The 17088-nt window shown below is 41.3% G+C and overlaps 1 protein-coding gene and 1 long non-coding RNA gene across 3 annotated transcripts in view; one reads left to right on the top strand and one right to left on the bottom strand.

The window, feature by feature from the left end:
* Positions 1-2124: 2124 nt before the first annotated feature.
* On the top strand, positions 2125-15162 carry LOC135037999 (endothelin-2-like). The gene is made up of 5 exons (XM_063954617.1): positions 2125-2295; positions 5542-5689; positions 6392-6514; positions 11083-11184; positions 13263-15162. The coding sequence occupies exons 1-5, from the start codon at positions 2190-2192 to the stop codon at positions 13360-13362; spliced, it is 579 nt and encodes a 192-aa protein (XP_063810687.1). The 5' UTR covers positions 2125-2189; the 3' UTR covers positions 13363-15162.
* The window catches only part of LOC135038085 (uncharacterized), a 123336-nt gene continuing 111100 nt past the window's right edge, over positions 4853-17088 (bottom strand). For both annotated transcript variants that reach the window (XR_010232511.1, XR_010232513.1), the window contains exons 2-3: positions 13236-13339; positions 4853-5072 (exon numbers count right to left, since the gene is read on the bottom strand). This is a non-coding gene — a long non-coding RNA (uncharacterized LOC135038085). The remainder of the gene's footprint in view (positions 5073-13235; positions 13340-17088) is intronic.

Genomic DNA, 17088 nt, shown 5'->3' on the forward strand with positions numbered 1-17088 from the left:
CAAACACACCCAGCGTTCGCTCAGACACTCCTCCGTTTCTCCAGCCACTCCCGCGTTTTTCCCAGAAACGGTAGCGTTTTTTCACACACTCCCATAAAATGGCCAGTTTCCGCCCAGAAACACCACTTCCTGTCAATCACACTACGATCACCAGAACGAAGAAAAAACCTCGTAATGCCGTGAGTAAATTCCTAACTGCATAGCAAATTTACTTGGCGCAGTCGCACTGCGGACATTGCGCATGCGCATTAGCGACTAATCGCTCCGTTGCGAGAAAAAAAATAACGAGCGAACATCTCGGAATGACCCCCATAGTTAGAATCTGCAGGCTTGCTATGCAGGAGCAAATATGTGTATGTATATATATATATATATATATATATATATATATATATATATGGTATCCGTTCAGATGGTCGACCATGTTATGGTAAACAGTCATTAGGTCGACCACTATTGGTCGACATTGACATGGTCGACACATGAAAATGGTCGACACGTGAAAGGTCGACACATGAAAAGGTCGACATGAGTTTTTAAACTTTTTTTTCTTTTGGGGAACTTTTCCATACTTTCCGATCCACGTGGACTACGATTGGAACGGTAATCTGTGCCGAGCGAAGCGGTAGCGGAGCGAAGGCACCATGCGAGGGGATGCGGTGCACTAATTGGGGTTCCCAGTCACTTTACGCAAAAAACGGCACCAAAAAAAGTTAAAAAACTCATGTCGACCTTTTCATATGTCGACCTTTCATGTGTCGACCATTTTCATGTGTCAACCATGTGTCCATGTCGACCATGTCAATGTCGACCAATAGTGGTCGACATAATGACTGTCGACCATAACATGGTCGACCATTCATACCGGAACCATATATATATATGGGGGGCACCAATATTTTTCTTGCCTCCGGGCAACTTTGGACAAACTTACGCCACTGTCTCCGCACATGCATGCGCAGATCGGGTCCTGCACGTGTGCATTGCGTGGTTGAGCGGGAAGATGTGATCTCATCTCAGTAGCAACTGCTACTGAATACCCCTCTTTGCATGTATTTTCCATATGTACTAAGTCCTGGACACCGGGGCTTCAGTGGGTACCATTTAAGATTAGAAATGAGTAATAAAAAGAATATCACTCGTTATTAAATATGTCCCTAAGTGTGAAGTCAGCAGTGCTAGCCCAATATGAAATGAGTCTGATCATTAGAACATCAGAACAACAGAGATGTCAGTAAACAGGCAACTGCCGAATGTATTAGCATGAAGCAAACAAAAATGTGGCGTTCTCTGTAAAGGCGCTTATACTGTACCTTCCCCCCAGAAAACAAATATTTACAAATACTTTAACTGGTCCCAACATTAATATTCAAGCAAGTTTGCTGTTAAATCAGTTACATCACTTACACTTATCAGTTATCAGCTATATAAGATAGTTCCCTTAGAACATAAGCTCTCATGAGCAGGGCCCTCTTCCCTCATGTGCTTATCCTTTCTTTAATAATCTTCAACTGCACCAAATCCAGCAGTCTTCTGCCACCTGATACTTATTCCAGTGTCATCTGCTGATGTAACTATGTTTATTTACCCTGTACTTGTCCTATACTGTCATCAACTGTTTGATAAATTGTTTATGTACTCTGTAATTGGGCACTGAGGAACCCTTGTGGCGCCATATAAATAAAGGATAATAATAATAATAATAATAATAATAATAATAATAATAGTATATAGCACATTAAATTTGCAGCCCAAAAGATGTTTTACATATCTATCTATCTATCTATCTATCTATCTATCTATCTATCTATCTATCTATCTATCTATCTATCTATCTAATCCAGTATACAGTACCTCCATATATTCAGATATATAGCAGAAATCCTGCTGCCAAAGCAAAATTACCTATGATATAAAAATAAGATGAATGTATACCTTCCATAAATACATAAATGTAAATACAGATCATGTGTTACTGCAAGTTGTATTTCTTTTAAAAGTCAGTGCAAGGGTTAATTCCTTTCTTTTTCTACTCCACCCCTCATTCCCTCCCTTAGCAATAATCCCAGCATCGATAAAATGTATTTCCCCACATGCCGAGAGATATCCTATCAGTGGGAGGCACTGGCAGCAGGCAGCTCCCTCTCCGCTCACCTGGTCCACAATGGAGGGGCGTGAAACTGCCGGAGATGATATATAACCAGTGGGATGAGGGCAGGTGCACGGCATTTACCAGCTGCATACCACACAAGATGCTGAGAGCGGGCATAATTGCCATGTACCTTGCCGCAGCAGGTGAGTCCCTGCCTGTCACTTCCAGGCTGTAATCTCACACTACACCACATTCCCACTGCGTTACGGTCAGTGTAAGCGCTACTGATCGCAAAAAGTGCATTTTACAGGTAGCCTTGTAGTATTATCCAGTGAGATTTGTACTTTATACTGTAGTAGTTCTTCTCATTGCTGATTACCGTCTACTACATTGTCCTAGGACGTATTTTTGTTACTTATCTAGGACTATGATTGCTAGCTATAAAGAAATATACTTAAATATACTAGTTTCCGATTGTCAGTTCTTGTGGAAGACCCATCTTTTCTGATCGCTTTGTGTGTGGGCTGTAATTTTGTTCTGCTGTTCTAGCATGCTGTCAGTCACCATTATATTGTCATTACCAATCATATATAATCTCATGACACTGCTGCCAAATAAAAGTTGCAGAGCTGGAAGAAAGAGTACCGCAGACAGCTACTGTAGGTACAGTCACTGGCAGTGATGGGGAACCTTTGGCACTGTTGTTGAACTACACATAACAGCATGTCCTGCTACAGTTTTGCTATTTGTCCATGTTAAAACTGTAGCAGGGCATGCTGGGATGTGTAGTTCAACAACAGCTGGAGTGCCAAAGGTTCCCCATCACTGGTAGGGTTTCTGAGGTCAGATCGCGGCTCCCATCGGTTGCACTGGGTATAATTGTTGCACAGCAGAGAATCAGACGCAGTGCTCCCTACCTGTGACTCCCTGTAGAAGAGCTCACACTCACTTGCATGTCACTCACATATTAGCATGCTGTGCTGCACATATATGGGGTATTTCTCAGGAATCCCTTACATAAGACTTGCTGTCGTGTCTGTGCTGGAAGATTATCAGCAAGTTGTTTACCTGAGATTATCTACTGCGAGCTATAACCAGTTTCCGATGATACAGTGATAAGCTGCTGTAAGGGACAATATTCCACTTTTTAGCTTTTTTTTAATTACTCATTAGTCTACCTGAGAACATTGTTACACAATGACTCCCAGCTCTGCCGCGCACCGGTGCAGCTCAGTGACCCAGCTAATACCTGTATGAAAGATTATGATGTCATGTCTGTGGAGTGGTGCACTTCAGGTGTTAGGTAACCTTATTTTTAAATCCATTATGTGTCAGGTCTCTGGAATGCAAAGCATACACTGGTCTGGCAGATGAACAGCCCTGCCAGGCGCTGGCTGGGGAAATGCAGATCAACAGCAAGGGACAAAGGCCCTTACAATACCTGTTTGCTAATATGTAATATGCTGCTAGCGCTAACGTTTATTATATACTTGAGTGTAATCTCTTCTGCACAAGTTGAAGAACTGTTTGGTTTTGCAACTTATGTAAATAGGAAGATCAGCTACCTACTTACTGTCGACCAATAGTGGTCGACCTAGACAGTGTCGACCTACTTACTGCCGACCCGGATCCCCAGCTGTATACCACCGCATAAGGAGCCATGTCAGCCTTATCAGGTGTTGTAACTTAATTGCCAGTTGTCCCTGATTCACTGTACTTGGTTTTCAGTTTCACATGGCTATCAGGATTAGGTATAGACAGCTAGAACTGTTCCTGCACTTAGCACCCACAATGATACAAACAGTCACAGCTCATTTAACATAATAATGTGGTATAGTAGTTTATGATGGTTGTAAACACTCTCTTTACAAGAGATCATTTATTGACTCGACAAGTCCACAATGAAGAGAAGCAGATTTTTTGGGAGTTTTGTAGTATAAACCTGTTCACAGGCTTGTCTGAAGCTCTGTGTCTGGTTACATTGGTGTGAGGTCTCCGGCCATTCAGAACAAATGCACCTCTCCGCAAAGCAAGTGGCTGTGCCTCCGATGTGTCATTATATTTGCCATAGATTATATGCAGTATTTATTCTGGCAAAGCTATCAAGTACACCACCCCTTTATACTGTACATCTCAAATCTCATATCAAAGTGATCAGCTCTCGTCCTCTTATATAAACCACCCGGTGGTGGGCATTATGCAAGCGTGCAGCAGTATGATCTGTGTTACCCTATGGATCCAGTGCACATTGCACAGAATAACCAGTGTATGACCCTATGGCTCCAGTGATAAATATGTTATTTGGATTATTATAATAATTTTTATAGCCAAAACTCTGGAGTATGACAGGTGAGGCTCTGCCTTACATGTCCGCCCATCACTGCTACCCATACCATTGCACCATCACAACTATCTGAATCTCTCAGTCACACGTGCTCCAATTGTTTCCACTCTTGTACCCTCTTCCAATTAGAATGTAAGCTCTCTCATTTAGAATGTAAGCCCTCTCATGACAGCATTTGTGTCCACAATGTATGTATGTCCTGTTTGCCTCACAGTCCAGTGCTAATAATAATAATATTTAGTTATATAGCATGCGTAGAACTCCTGTCCAGTATAATGTTGCTGGAAATTGTAGTCCCATGTTCTCAGCTACAGTGTGCAGTATTAACAGACAATTTGATATGTAAAGTCAGAATATTTCTGTCAGTTACATGAATTATTAATAAATAACCGCATGTTGTGAGATAACTGCATTAATCCATAAACATTTATTCATATCAACAGCTACAACTGTTATCCCACTAGTTTACGTATTGCATGTTTTCACCAACTCTTAAGGTACCCTCACACTACAACGGTTTTAGGGAACATGGAATGATTTGGACGCATCTTAACAATAAATTGTTCAGAAAAGTACATATTGTCCAGTGTTCCTGAACGATCTGATCCGCTGCTCGTTTTCTTCTGATCTTCCATCCTGCAGGGAAGATATGAAGGGTGGGGGGGTGGGGGGTGGGGGGGGGGGGGGGAATTATGTAACAAAATCAACCTGGTTTTGCCATGTAAATGATTGCCACTTTTAAAAAAGTAGGAGAAATCTCCCAAAATCTCTCTCACACCTTATTAAATTCCCCCGTAGGTGTCATATCGAATTATTTTTGCACATCAAATGTATCTAATGATTCATTGTCATTCTAGTGTGCGGGCACCTTTAGATTGTAAGCTCTTTTGAGGATCATCTTTACCTTCTACTTTATGTCATTGGATGTTATTTCTTTTTCTCACAATCCTGTAAATATGGGGTGCTCTGTTCTATGCTGGCATTTTATAAATAAAACTATATTAACCAAGCAAGCCATTATGAGTAACAATTGAATATTATTTATATGAAATTGAAACATATTTATGGAGGAGAAATAACTACAGATCTCTTTATTTTTACCTAGTTACCAGCACCTTGTCTTTCCCTGATATCTCATCTACTATACCACCAAACAGTCACACACGGATTAAGAGATGTTCCTGCAATAACTGGATGGACAAGGAGTGTATATATTTTTGTCATCTGGATATTATTTGGATAAATACAGGAAGGTGAGTATGGCTGACTACTGTAGACAATGAGGATAGTGTAGACGTTATACCCTGGTTCAATGGGACAATAAGGCTATATTCACATGGGTCCTAAAGCATGACAAATAAAGAAAAGAAGCCTGGTAGAAAAACCTTGGTTATCTAGGTATTCTTTTCTTTTTATAAAGAGAGAATCCCTGAAATAGTCCTTTCTTCTTATAGGGTTACCTGCACTATATACAGTATGTCTACAGCTCATAACTTGCAAAATATGTCAGCCATTATAAATATAGTATTTTTCTTATTCAAAGCCCAAAAATGATAACTAATGGTAATTTTGTTGATGATAAATGATCTACTGTAGTAGAAATAATATGGATGTGTCATGGGGAAAATAAAACAATGTACAAGATATATCATGGGAAGATAGGATCAGTTTTAAATTAAAATACTCTTATCAAATGAGAGGCTGAATTGATTGGTTAATGATAATTACATTAGCTGAGAGGAACAAGAGTTTTATTGGCCAAGGGCTCGTTAGTTTGCATTGTTAAGTCACATACTGTATACAGTCTTCTCCATTAAATTATCCAACTTTTTAGCCTGACTTGTGAGAGGATTTACTTTTAAGCCACATGGTGTTTTCCTGATAAATCTGCTTTACATGAGTGGAAGTCTTTCATATTCTAAAGCATTTTTTATTTGACCAATCTTTATTTACAGTCAAACCCTGCCTTATGGACTAGGGAGCCCAAGAAGGCGTCGGCGAAGAGCAACTGCACGGTGTCGGTGTGCTGACATAAAGGACAGGAACTGTGTCAGCTTCTGCCACCAGAATGAGGCACAGTAAGTACGAGGATTCTGTTATATCTGTATTTGTGACCTCAGTACTTCGTATTGTAGTGTACTAGAACCTTGTGAATAGACTCTGAAGGTGCAAATCAACAGTAACCTTCCTCTTATTTCATTTATACCAGACAGCTAAATGCTAATTTCTGGTTGCTATAGTTTTAGTGTAGTATTGCACATTTGAGCAGCATTACTAATTAAAATTTTCTGTGTATTTATATATAAGTATGAAGATAATATGAGAACTAATTAAACAGCTTTTTCTAATTGATGCTTAAGTCCCTTCTATTTGTATTGCTGTGCCATTATGCTGTTAGACAATGGTCAGTGGGTGGTCTTCAGTATGCCGACTGTCGGGATCCCGGCGCACAGTATACCAGCGCCGGAATCCCGACAGCCGACATACCAACACTTTTTCTTCCTTGTGGGGGTCCACGACCCCCCTGGAGGGAGAATAAAATAGCGTGCCCGCAGCGTGGCGAGCGCAGCGAGCCCGCAAGAAGCTCATTTGCGCTCGCCACGCTGTCGGTATGCCGGCGGTTGGGCTCCCGGCGCCGGTATGCTGGTCGCTGGGAGCCCGGCCGCCGGCATACCATACTACACCCTGGTCAGCTGCTCTTCCTAATCAATAACACAGATAAACCTTAAGTGCTAGAGCTCACAATATACATAGGTGGAAATAGTTAATCAATAACACAGATAAACCTTAAGTGCTAGAGCTCACAATATACATAGGTGGAAATAGTTAATGGTCTGCCCCCCCCCCCCCCCCCACACACTCCTTCAATTTAATTTGTTTGGTGTTCCTTTTGAGAAAAAAAAAATTCTGCTTCAGTTAATTATTTTATTGCTTGTAATTCCATGTACGGGATGGATATTGCACAGTGAGTGTATTATCAGCCTTCTGTTAACTTAGCAAAATGTAGAGGTAAACCAGAGGAAGGGAACGCAATTCTTTGTTCTCTTCGGGCGATTTTGAAACTGCTTTTTAATTTCACTTATACCCCTATTACACCAAGTTTTTGACCTGGGTTATTGCCGGGTCTACCCAGGTTACCGAGTGGTGTAAAAGGGTCCTTGAAAAATAACCCAGGTCGAGTGACCAGGGAACTGGACCCTGGTAGCTACCAGGGTTGGACCCAGGTAATGATGCAGTGTAAACAGCTCGACCCAGGTTATCAGACCCGGGTTATGCTTAAAAGCTGCTGATTGGCTTTGTATGCAGAGGTCCGCCTTAAGGGAGGGTGTGTGAGTGACATGTAGGGCAGACCCGGGTTCAGTGTAATACCCCTTTCACACTGCCAATGCCGGATCCCACCCAGGAATTGGAAACTGGTCCTTCCTGGGTGGGATCCGGCATTGGACCCTAACAGGATTCTAACCATCCAGGCACTATGCCGGGCCGGTTGCCATAGCAGCGGGAGGGTGGAGCCGGCATCTCCATGCCACCTCTCCCTATCTAGTGAACGGGTCCCGGGTTGTATCAACCTGGGAACCCGTTTATGCTGCCACTGACCTGGTATTCATCCCGGGAATAACACTGCTTTATTCCCGGGTTGAATTACCATGTCAGGCAACCCAGGATTTCGACCATGTCCCTTTCACACCACACACTGACCGATACCGTGTTATTTGTGCGTTGTGAAAGGGGTATAAATGAGTCTGACCCTGGAATAATCCGGGTCCAATGTGCAGTGTAAACAGGGTCTGACTCTGGTCTGACCCAGGTTGGAACTGTGCCTGGAAATTAGGGTCGAACCTGGGTTCTTGGTGTAACAGTGGTATACGGATACACCACAATTTTTCAAAACCTCACACATCACCATCCTATTTTTTCACCTGTTAAACTTAAGAATAGAAACCATCAAATTTATCAATCAGCAGTTTTACAAACTGCTGAAATGTGGTGGTTCTGATAGGTGAGATAGGCCAAACAGCATAATTTATCATCTGGCCAAACGGCAGATGAGGAGGCTCAATACGTTTATTAGGAATAATGATATTTGTTAATATATTAAATTAGACATTTTAATTGTTTGCAAATGGGGGCCAAAATGATTCACAACTGACAATTGAAACATTTATTTTATTATGATGTTGGTATCCTTTTTATTGGCTCAAAAAATAGTTTCCACTGTCATAAATACATTTTATGGCTCCAAATAATTAATATTTCCAATTTAATAAATATTATTGTTGTTTGTCAAAATAATTAAACATTAATTTGGACCCTTAATATAGTCATTAAATAATGATGCCCTCTTAAGATAATTCTTAATGGTTTTTTTACCTCTTATTCAATACATAATAATTGTACTCATAATTAAACTGGCGAGACCTGCTGTACTTCCGGCACACAAAACAAGAGAAGCTGTATTGCATAGTTGCTCCATGCAACTGCTCAACTGCTCAGTGTTTGAAAGTGGGATAGAAAAGACTGTCTAAAACTGAGCCACCCATATATAATAATTAAGTAAAAAAGAGACTTTTCTTGAACCACTTAGAAACAAAAATGTTATAATAAATCACTGAACCTATTAATGCACAGTATATTTATTTGCTGCAAATAGTAAACAAGCACACTTAACATATTAATTTATATTTCCCATTACATTATTTTGAATGAGTTATTTTGCTTACTTAGTATAATAATTTTGCACTGTAGTTATTATACCATGATCCCAAGCAGGATGTAGTTATGTGACCGGCGGTCAGGAGACCAGCGGTCACAATACCGCCACCTACATCCTGACCCCTGCAAATACCGACAGTCGGCATGCCAACTACAAGGGACTACTCCCACTCATGGGTGTCCACGGCGCCCATAGAGTAGGAATAGAACCTGTGGTGAGCGCAGATCACCACCGCCCCGCAAGGGGCTACGTTGCTCGGCTTCATTGCTGACCGCCGGGATCCCAGCTGCCGGGAACGCCTACCCAACCTTCCCAAGCATATATGAACATTGAACAGTGACCTGTAGTAACATGGATTTAACTGGGAGAGAATCTGTAGGATCTCCTGCTACTTCAACTTCAACTACACCACCTCACAGCCATCTCCTTGTGGTTAGTAACGTCATACAGCCATGATCCTATTCCTGAAGTGATCACCAGATATATAGTGTCGGCACCATATTTCAAAAGAAGTGTATATAAATATGCAGCAGACAGCCAGTGCAGCTTTTTCCGGAGGCACCGGACCCACAGGCATCTGTACATGGGTCCCCTCCTTCCTTAAAACATCCCTGAAAGAATGTGACCTCTGTCCAGGGCTAGCTTATACAAGTGTGTATATATAGGAACTGTAATGGCAGATGCACATTCTGCTTTAATATAAATGAAACAAGTATTCTCTGTTAAGGTAACGCACCATTTAATGATTACAGTATGTTATACTGGGTTTCCATCACAGAAATGGATTTATAACAACAGAATAGCCACATTCAGCCAAGCAGTATGCCATAGAGTATACCTTTTTATGCTCCAATGTATTTTACCACAGTATCTTTTAAACCTATCTTTAGCCATTCTGAGGATTACATGTGCATTTTATAGAACCAGCAGTGCTCCAGGAGATAGTATATAGCTCATTCCCATGCATGTAATGAGAAATGGTATTGGCTATGGAACATACACCATGGTATTTTAAGTCTGCTGTACTTACAGTAGGCAGTATTATTTGTATCTTTCCATCACTAGTAACTAGACAATTGTTTTACAACTTCAGCCCCAAACATGTTCCTTTATGAAGAAGCACTGTTTGCTTTTACCCTGATTTCTCATAGCATATTTGTTTAAAAGTATATTTAAGTTTTCCTTCCGCTCACTTTAACAGTAAGCATAAACTGCATACCTTAGTAGTGCTTATATCATAGACAAAGGTAGGACAAAAGTCTCAAATAGCAAAGCTTAGCATATCAGTTAGAGTGGCAGTGATATTACAGGGAATTGTCCTGTGTGTGAAGCCAGCAATTTTTGAGTCCCTACAGAACTTTCCCTTTTCCTAGGAGACTTCAAAATGTTCCCTCTCCCTTCTTTTTCCTGAGCGAATACCACTGACCAACTTGTTGTACAATAACTCATTCTACTACATAGAGGAACAGGCAAAGACTGCCAGTTTCAGCATAAATGGAAGTTTTATTATAGGACAACGGAGCAAAAAAATGTAGGGGGAAACTAAATAAGTAGAAAATTTGTATGAGTGCAGATTTTTAGGCATTTATGCTACTCCATTAAAAACTTCATGACCACATACTTGTCCTTTGCTAATACAGCATAAGCCTGAGTGGCGTCGGTGAAAAGTGACCAACAATGCCAGCTTTCTTGTATTGCTCCAATAAAACACGTGTAATAAACCAATAAAAAATAGATGTGTTTAACCTTATCATTATAGTGATAGAGAAATGTGTAACCAGTCCCATACAATCTTTTTACAGTATTACATAAGCAAAAGTGTGCTGTAACCATGAGATAGCAGACAGGGGAAGCAAAGCTCGTGTCCTATCTCTAACATATCCACTAAGAAAGGGAGCAAGTAAAGTACATTTTTCTGTATCTATTCTATAGGAGCATTGCTGATCAGAAACCAAGAGCAGCGGAGGAAATGTTACCACTGAACTACGTCCTAAACCTGAAGAAGTCTCAAGTCCACCTTTTGCATGTTCTCCGGTAAGATGCACAAGGTGTAATTACTAATACCCTGCAATAAAGCGGAACTATGTCCAATATGTAATAAATTGTATGCTTATAAGCAGGGCCTTCTTACCTCTTTGTCTCTTATTACCCTAATTGTAAAGCTCAATGAATTATACTGGAGCTATATAAATAAATGTTAAAAATAATGAAAATAAATAATGTATATTGCATACAAACTGCTTAATTACTGCTGTCTCCGGGCCATGTTTCTGCATATTTGCATTAAAGACCTAAAAACGGATTTTTTTTTATTGCTGCGTATTGCACCAATTAGTTTTTGAGGAAACATATAATCTTCCTGTCGCCAGGACATAGGCTACAATAAGAGCCCATACTGGCGAAAACTAAATAATAAAGCAAAGGCTTACAGCAACTCTTAACTTCAGGGTTTGGACTGATGCACAATTGTGTGGCCTTCTGGTCTTGCATGGACATTGTGAAAGAGTTGCAATGGCATTGCAGTCATCTGCTCCATTGAGGTAAGCAGTCTGATGCTATCTAAAGATTGCTAATATTGGAAAGCTCAGCGTAACAGCCAATCTGAAACTTCCATGTCAAACCTTTATTAGAAAGAGAAGAGCAAGCTAGTGACCGGTTGATGTGACTCAGTGCAAACTTTGGCAATAATGACAAGTTAGAAAAGGAGCCCTTATGTCTATACTTTCTGTGCCCTCATATTTACCGTCATCTACACAAACCCATTAATATACTTTAAATCACCATGAGAAATGTAGTGATACATTTACATTGCATGTAAATCATTATTACATTACTTAGCACCCTCTAGAGGGAGTAGAGTTTAAGGTATTACATAAGCCATATTTTTTTCTTTAGCAACAAGCACATTATGGGTACACTTTTTTTTGACAAACATAATAGAGGTAATGTAGATGCATCGACTGCAAAGGAAAGTGACTGACTCCTTCTGTTTACTTTTGTGGCCTCACCTCAAACTTAACTTTTACCTTCTATACCTCCCCCAGTTTATAGGCACTGGAAGGGTAGAGCGCCACAAATTGCTCTATAAAAATTGCAGAGATAAGAGGTATAAACAAATGTGAAATTGAATTCCTTTAGAGTGGATTTCAAGGACTTCAGTATTGCCGAGAAGAACTGAGCAGTCTTGCACTATGCCTGTACAAGAAGGGCACTCTGTTATTGCTTGGCTGCTAAAGATGTCCAGAATAATATCCGATATCCTGACTAAAGGTTAGCAACGTAACAGAGGATATGAAAGATAGCACTATTATTGTGAGCAATTAAATAATATTTATAACTACTTAAGACGCAAGCAGGGTTAACTCTATACCCTTCTTATGCCCACATTTATCAAGCGATAAAGGGGGTCATTCCGAGTTGATCGGTTGCTAGCTGTTTTTAGCAGCAGTGCAAACGCTAAGCCGCCGCCCTCTGGGAGTGTATCTTTGCTTAGCAGAAGTGCGAAGGAAAGGATCGCAGAGCGGCTACAAAAAAATATTGTGCCGTTTCTGAGTAGCTTCAGACCTACTCAGCGCTTGCGATCACTTCAGACCATTCAGTTCCGGATTTGACGTCACAAACACACCCTGCGTTCGGCCAGCCATGCCTGCGTTTTTCCTGGCACGCCTGCGGTTTTTCAAACACTCCCTGAAAACGGTCAGTTGACACCCAGAAACGCCCACTTCATGTCAATCACTCTGCGGTCAGCAGTGCGACTGAAAAGCTTCGCTAGACCTTGTGTGAAAATACATTGGCCATTGTGAAAGTACGTCTCACGTGCGCACTGCGCTGCATACGCAGAAGTGCCAGTTTTTTCCTTAATCGCAGCGCAGCGAACATTTTCAGCTAGCGATCAACTCGGAATGACCCCCAAAGTACCAACCAGTCAGTTCCTAACTGCCATGTTACAAGCTAGGTTTGAAAATTGAACGTTATGAACTGATTGGTTGGAACTTTATCACTGTGCAATTTATCACTTTCCAAGGCTTGATAAATCTGGGCCTACAAACTGGTTTACAAAATATAGAGGGATTTGTGATGATCACCTGTGTTAATACTTTCTTCTTCCACAGAGATATTGCCACAAACAGGGGAATCATGTATGCCAGAAAACTCTTCCCATCCACTTCCTCTAAACTGCCCTCAGACTCTGTATGGAAGAGAAAAAGATAAGAAGCTGCAAAACATTGAGCTACAGTAGAAGGAGAGATGATGGAAAGAGTGAGGTCTTGCAAAGCTTATGGAGCTTTTCGATGCATCTGGTAAAACCTGTACTATACCGGGAATCTTGGTGTAGAAGACCAACTAAGGCTGTTCAGCCATTTGGGAAGAGCAAAGGAACAGTTTTCTATGATACTAGAGAACATTAAGCCTCCAAATAATGATGTACTAGACTAAGGAAATACAGTACCAGCATCTACTGAGTGTGGAGGAGCGATGACTGACATATATGTCAGCATGTGGAATTTAGACTCTTATTTTATGCTTCTGTTTTCATGAGGCGCACAAACAAACTGCATTCAGCTCCTGGTGGAGTAGAAAGTATTTGATTACTGTTGATCAAGTGGCATCATAAATTGGGTTGACGAGGGAGGACTTTATAAGGAGATGCATGCAGTTGTCAAAAAGTGATATAAAGGTAATGCAGATGGACAAGAATAAGAAAAATAGCACTGCCATCTCTGTATATTGGGTATGATGAACTGTGCCTTACAAAATACCCTGCCTTACATACAGTATATACAGCTTAGGTTGGGGTATGTAAGGGTTTATAAACTCTATTCTTATTATTTCATTTCAAAATTTAGGGACTTGGTTCAGGGCTTTGTGAATCCCTATTTTAGGTGTAAATGAACTGTGATGACTGCTGTGTGGGTGTGGCCAGTGCCATGTACATCCCCTACACTATCAGCCCCAATGACACCCTAAATGTGTAAAAGTAGAAAAATTGTATCATTTTGTGAGGAAAACAGAAATACAATTTTAATACTTATGATTTATTGCCGACTGTGTGGCCAGCTAGGTGGCCGGTCATCAACAGTGGGCGCTAAGTGTTTTCACAGATACATTTATTTAGCACAATAGGTTGAATGGATGACACAATATAAAAAAAGAGAATAATGCATACAATAAAACTCTTTGTCTGTCTGTTATTACCCAGTCTTGTTTTATTACTGTTTGTTCCCAATTGTAAAGCATTATGGAAGGGTAGTGAACAGTTGGAATAGCCTACCATCTCAGGTGGTAGAAACCAATACAGGGGGGTGAACAAGTGGTATGGTAGTAGACAAGTGGAATATCCTCCCATCAGAGGTGGTAGAGGCTAAGATAGTAGAGCAATTTAAACATGGTTGGGACGGACATAAGGATATCTTTCAAAGAAATAAGGATCAAATAAGGTTTGAGGTAACAATATGGTTAAAAAAGGAGCAGACTAGATGGGCCAAGTGGTTCTTATCTGCTGTCAAAATCTGTGTTTCTATGGAATATGCTATCGCTATATGAGTAACTGTTAATAATATTATCAACAGATTATGCATTTCTTCAGGGATTTATACTATATTGTTAACAAATATGTAGCTAAAACATGTACAGCAAAATTATAATAATACCCGTGGACCACGGCTATGTTTACTTCTTACAGACTTTTGGTTTTCTTAACAGAGGGAAAGTTAAGCTTTACCTCTAACGCAGTGTAACTTTTATAAATCAAACTATCAGCTTTTGGGGCCAGAGGGCATTTCCCGCTACACACCCTTCTAAGGCTATGACACCTGATGTACTGTAGGAGTGTTGATAAGATATCTCACCTGACGTATATGAAGTGACATCTCCGCCTGATAATTTATGAAATAGCAATTATTATCAGCATATAAAGGTATCTGATGTATATTGTATTTATTGATGACCATACTTTCATGTATGTATAGACGTGTGGAGATTGAGTTATTTAATTTATGATTGAATTATTCATTATATGTACTTAAGACATCAATTATATTCAGTAATAAACATACTGTATACATATTTTCCTGTGTTCGGTACCTGTCACTCTTCTTGCGCAGTACTGGTTGACTGATTGCAACATAATACTGGAGAAGGGCAATAGACTGTCTTTCCTCTGAAACAAAACTTTTATATCTGGTGCTCAAAGACCCTGGACAGGCAGAAGGCAAGCCAGAGGTCAACTGAAGATAGTAATTGGAATAACAGTGGAGAGACTAATTAATAACAGACCAAACTGGAGTAGGACTGGTAGATAGACAGTAGTAGTTGGGCTATGCTGGGTCAAAGGCAATAATGGTTAACTATGTTGGGTCATGGCTGGTGGCAGACATTGAACAGGAACATGTTGGTCAGTTCTGGAGAAGATGAAGAAATCCAAGATCATAATAACTGAATCAGCAAAAAGTAATCAAGCTTCAGATTAGCAGTGAAGAGGCAAGGCAGCTATTTAAACCTACCAGGACCAATAGCTATCATCTGAGAAGTTGCCAATCCATAATAATTACCCCCTCTCCCTTCACATTCACATGATGCATGAACAAATAGTTGAAATAAGGTTGATCAACACATTTAAGTTTTATTTTCTCTTCAAAGAACATTGGAACAAATCTTTTGATGAATAATTGATCTTAATTTGGGACTTTATTTTACTTTCCATCAATTGCAAAGTAGAGCTGTGCGCAGGGCCATTTTTGCTGGATTTGGTTCTAATTCGTCGGCCAGATTTGGATTTGCCAAATCGCTGTGACTGGCTTTGGATTTGGATTTTTTTCTAAAATTAACAAAAAATAGCTAAAATCACTTAATTTGAGCCTTTTTTTGTCCCTAGAGTATTAATGACCTCAATGACATTCATTTCCAGTCATTTCACAACAAATTTGACCACCTTACAGTGTTAGGCGCGGCGGTCTTCGGCCGTGCCCTGACTGAGCAGCGGTCACGGCCGCCGCGCCTCTCTCCTTCCCTGTCCCCCGCACGGCGCCTAGCAACGCCATGACGCCGTGCGCACGATAGCCGCCAGGTCCCTGGCAACGCAGGACGCCGTGCGTGCAGCGCCGCCGGGTGCATAGCAACGGGGACGCCACAGGTGAACCACGTTCCCCATTGCTAAGAATAGTTAATTAGGTTGCTCGTGCAGCAGGGCAGCTGCACGGCAACTAGTAATTAGGGTCTGGGGGCTGGTCCTGCTGGCCCTCCTGTTATTGGCCAGCAGGGCCTTTTTATGTGAGCCAGCACACTGCAGCCCCGCCGGTGATAGCTTCTTGTATGCTGTTCCTGCCTTGCAGAACTCTGTTCCTGTCAGCCGTGTTTGGTGGATCTTGCTCCCTGCCCTTTGGTACTTTGGAGGTCCGAAGCCGGTCCTGGGAATCCTTCTAGTCCTTGCGAACCTGTTTGTCATCTGGGGTTCTCGCCCGGTTTCGTGAGTAGCGGCTTCTGCCGCGTGTTGCGGCCTATGCCGCTTAGTGTTGGCTTTACTGTGAATTGGTGCATTTGCGGAGGTTTACGCTTTCACTGTCCTCCCCGGAACTCGGCGGTGCCGTGTAGGGGAGTGGACAGTGGTTTCTTTGTAGTTCTTTTCCTTTGGCGGCGTGCCGCACATACGTTTAGTTTTTAGGTAGTTTATAGCCCCTAGCGTGGTTGTTTCAGTTTGAGGTCCCCTTGTTGTTACCCTGTCTCAGTTCACACCTTGTCTCTCTTTAAGACCTGAGGGGGCATCGGAGTTGGGCAGACCTAATCCGCCCTTCAAACGCGGCTGCCATGGGCCCAAGAAACCATAGTCGTTCAGGCGTGAATTGATAACACGGGTAAGACAACGGAGGTAAGGTGCTAGGGGCTATTTCCTTCCCATTTCCCAATCCCAGCATTCCGTCTTGGTGCTCAGGACTCACTACA

This window comes from Pseudophryne corroboree, chromosome 2 (assembly GCF_028390025.1).
Source record: "Pseudophryne corroboree isolate aPseCor3 chromosome 2, aPseCor3.hap2, whole genome shotgun sequence".
Lineage (NCBI taxonomy): Eukaryota > Metazoa > Chordata > Amphibia > Anura > Myobatrachidae > Pseudophryne > Pseudophryne corroboree.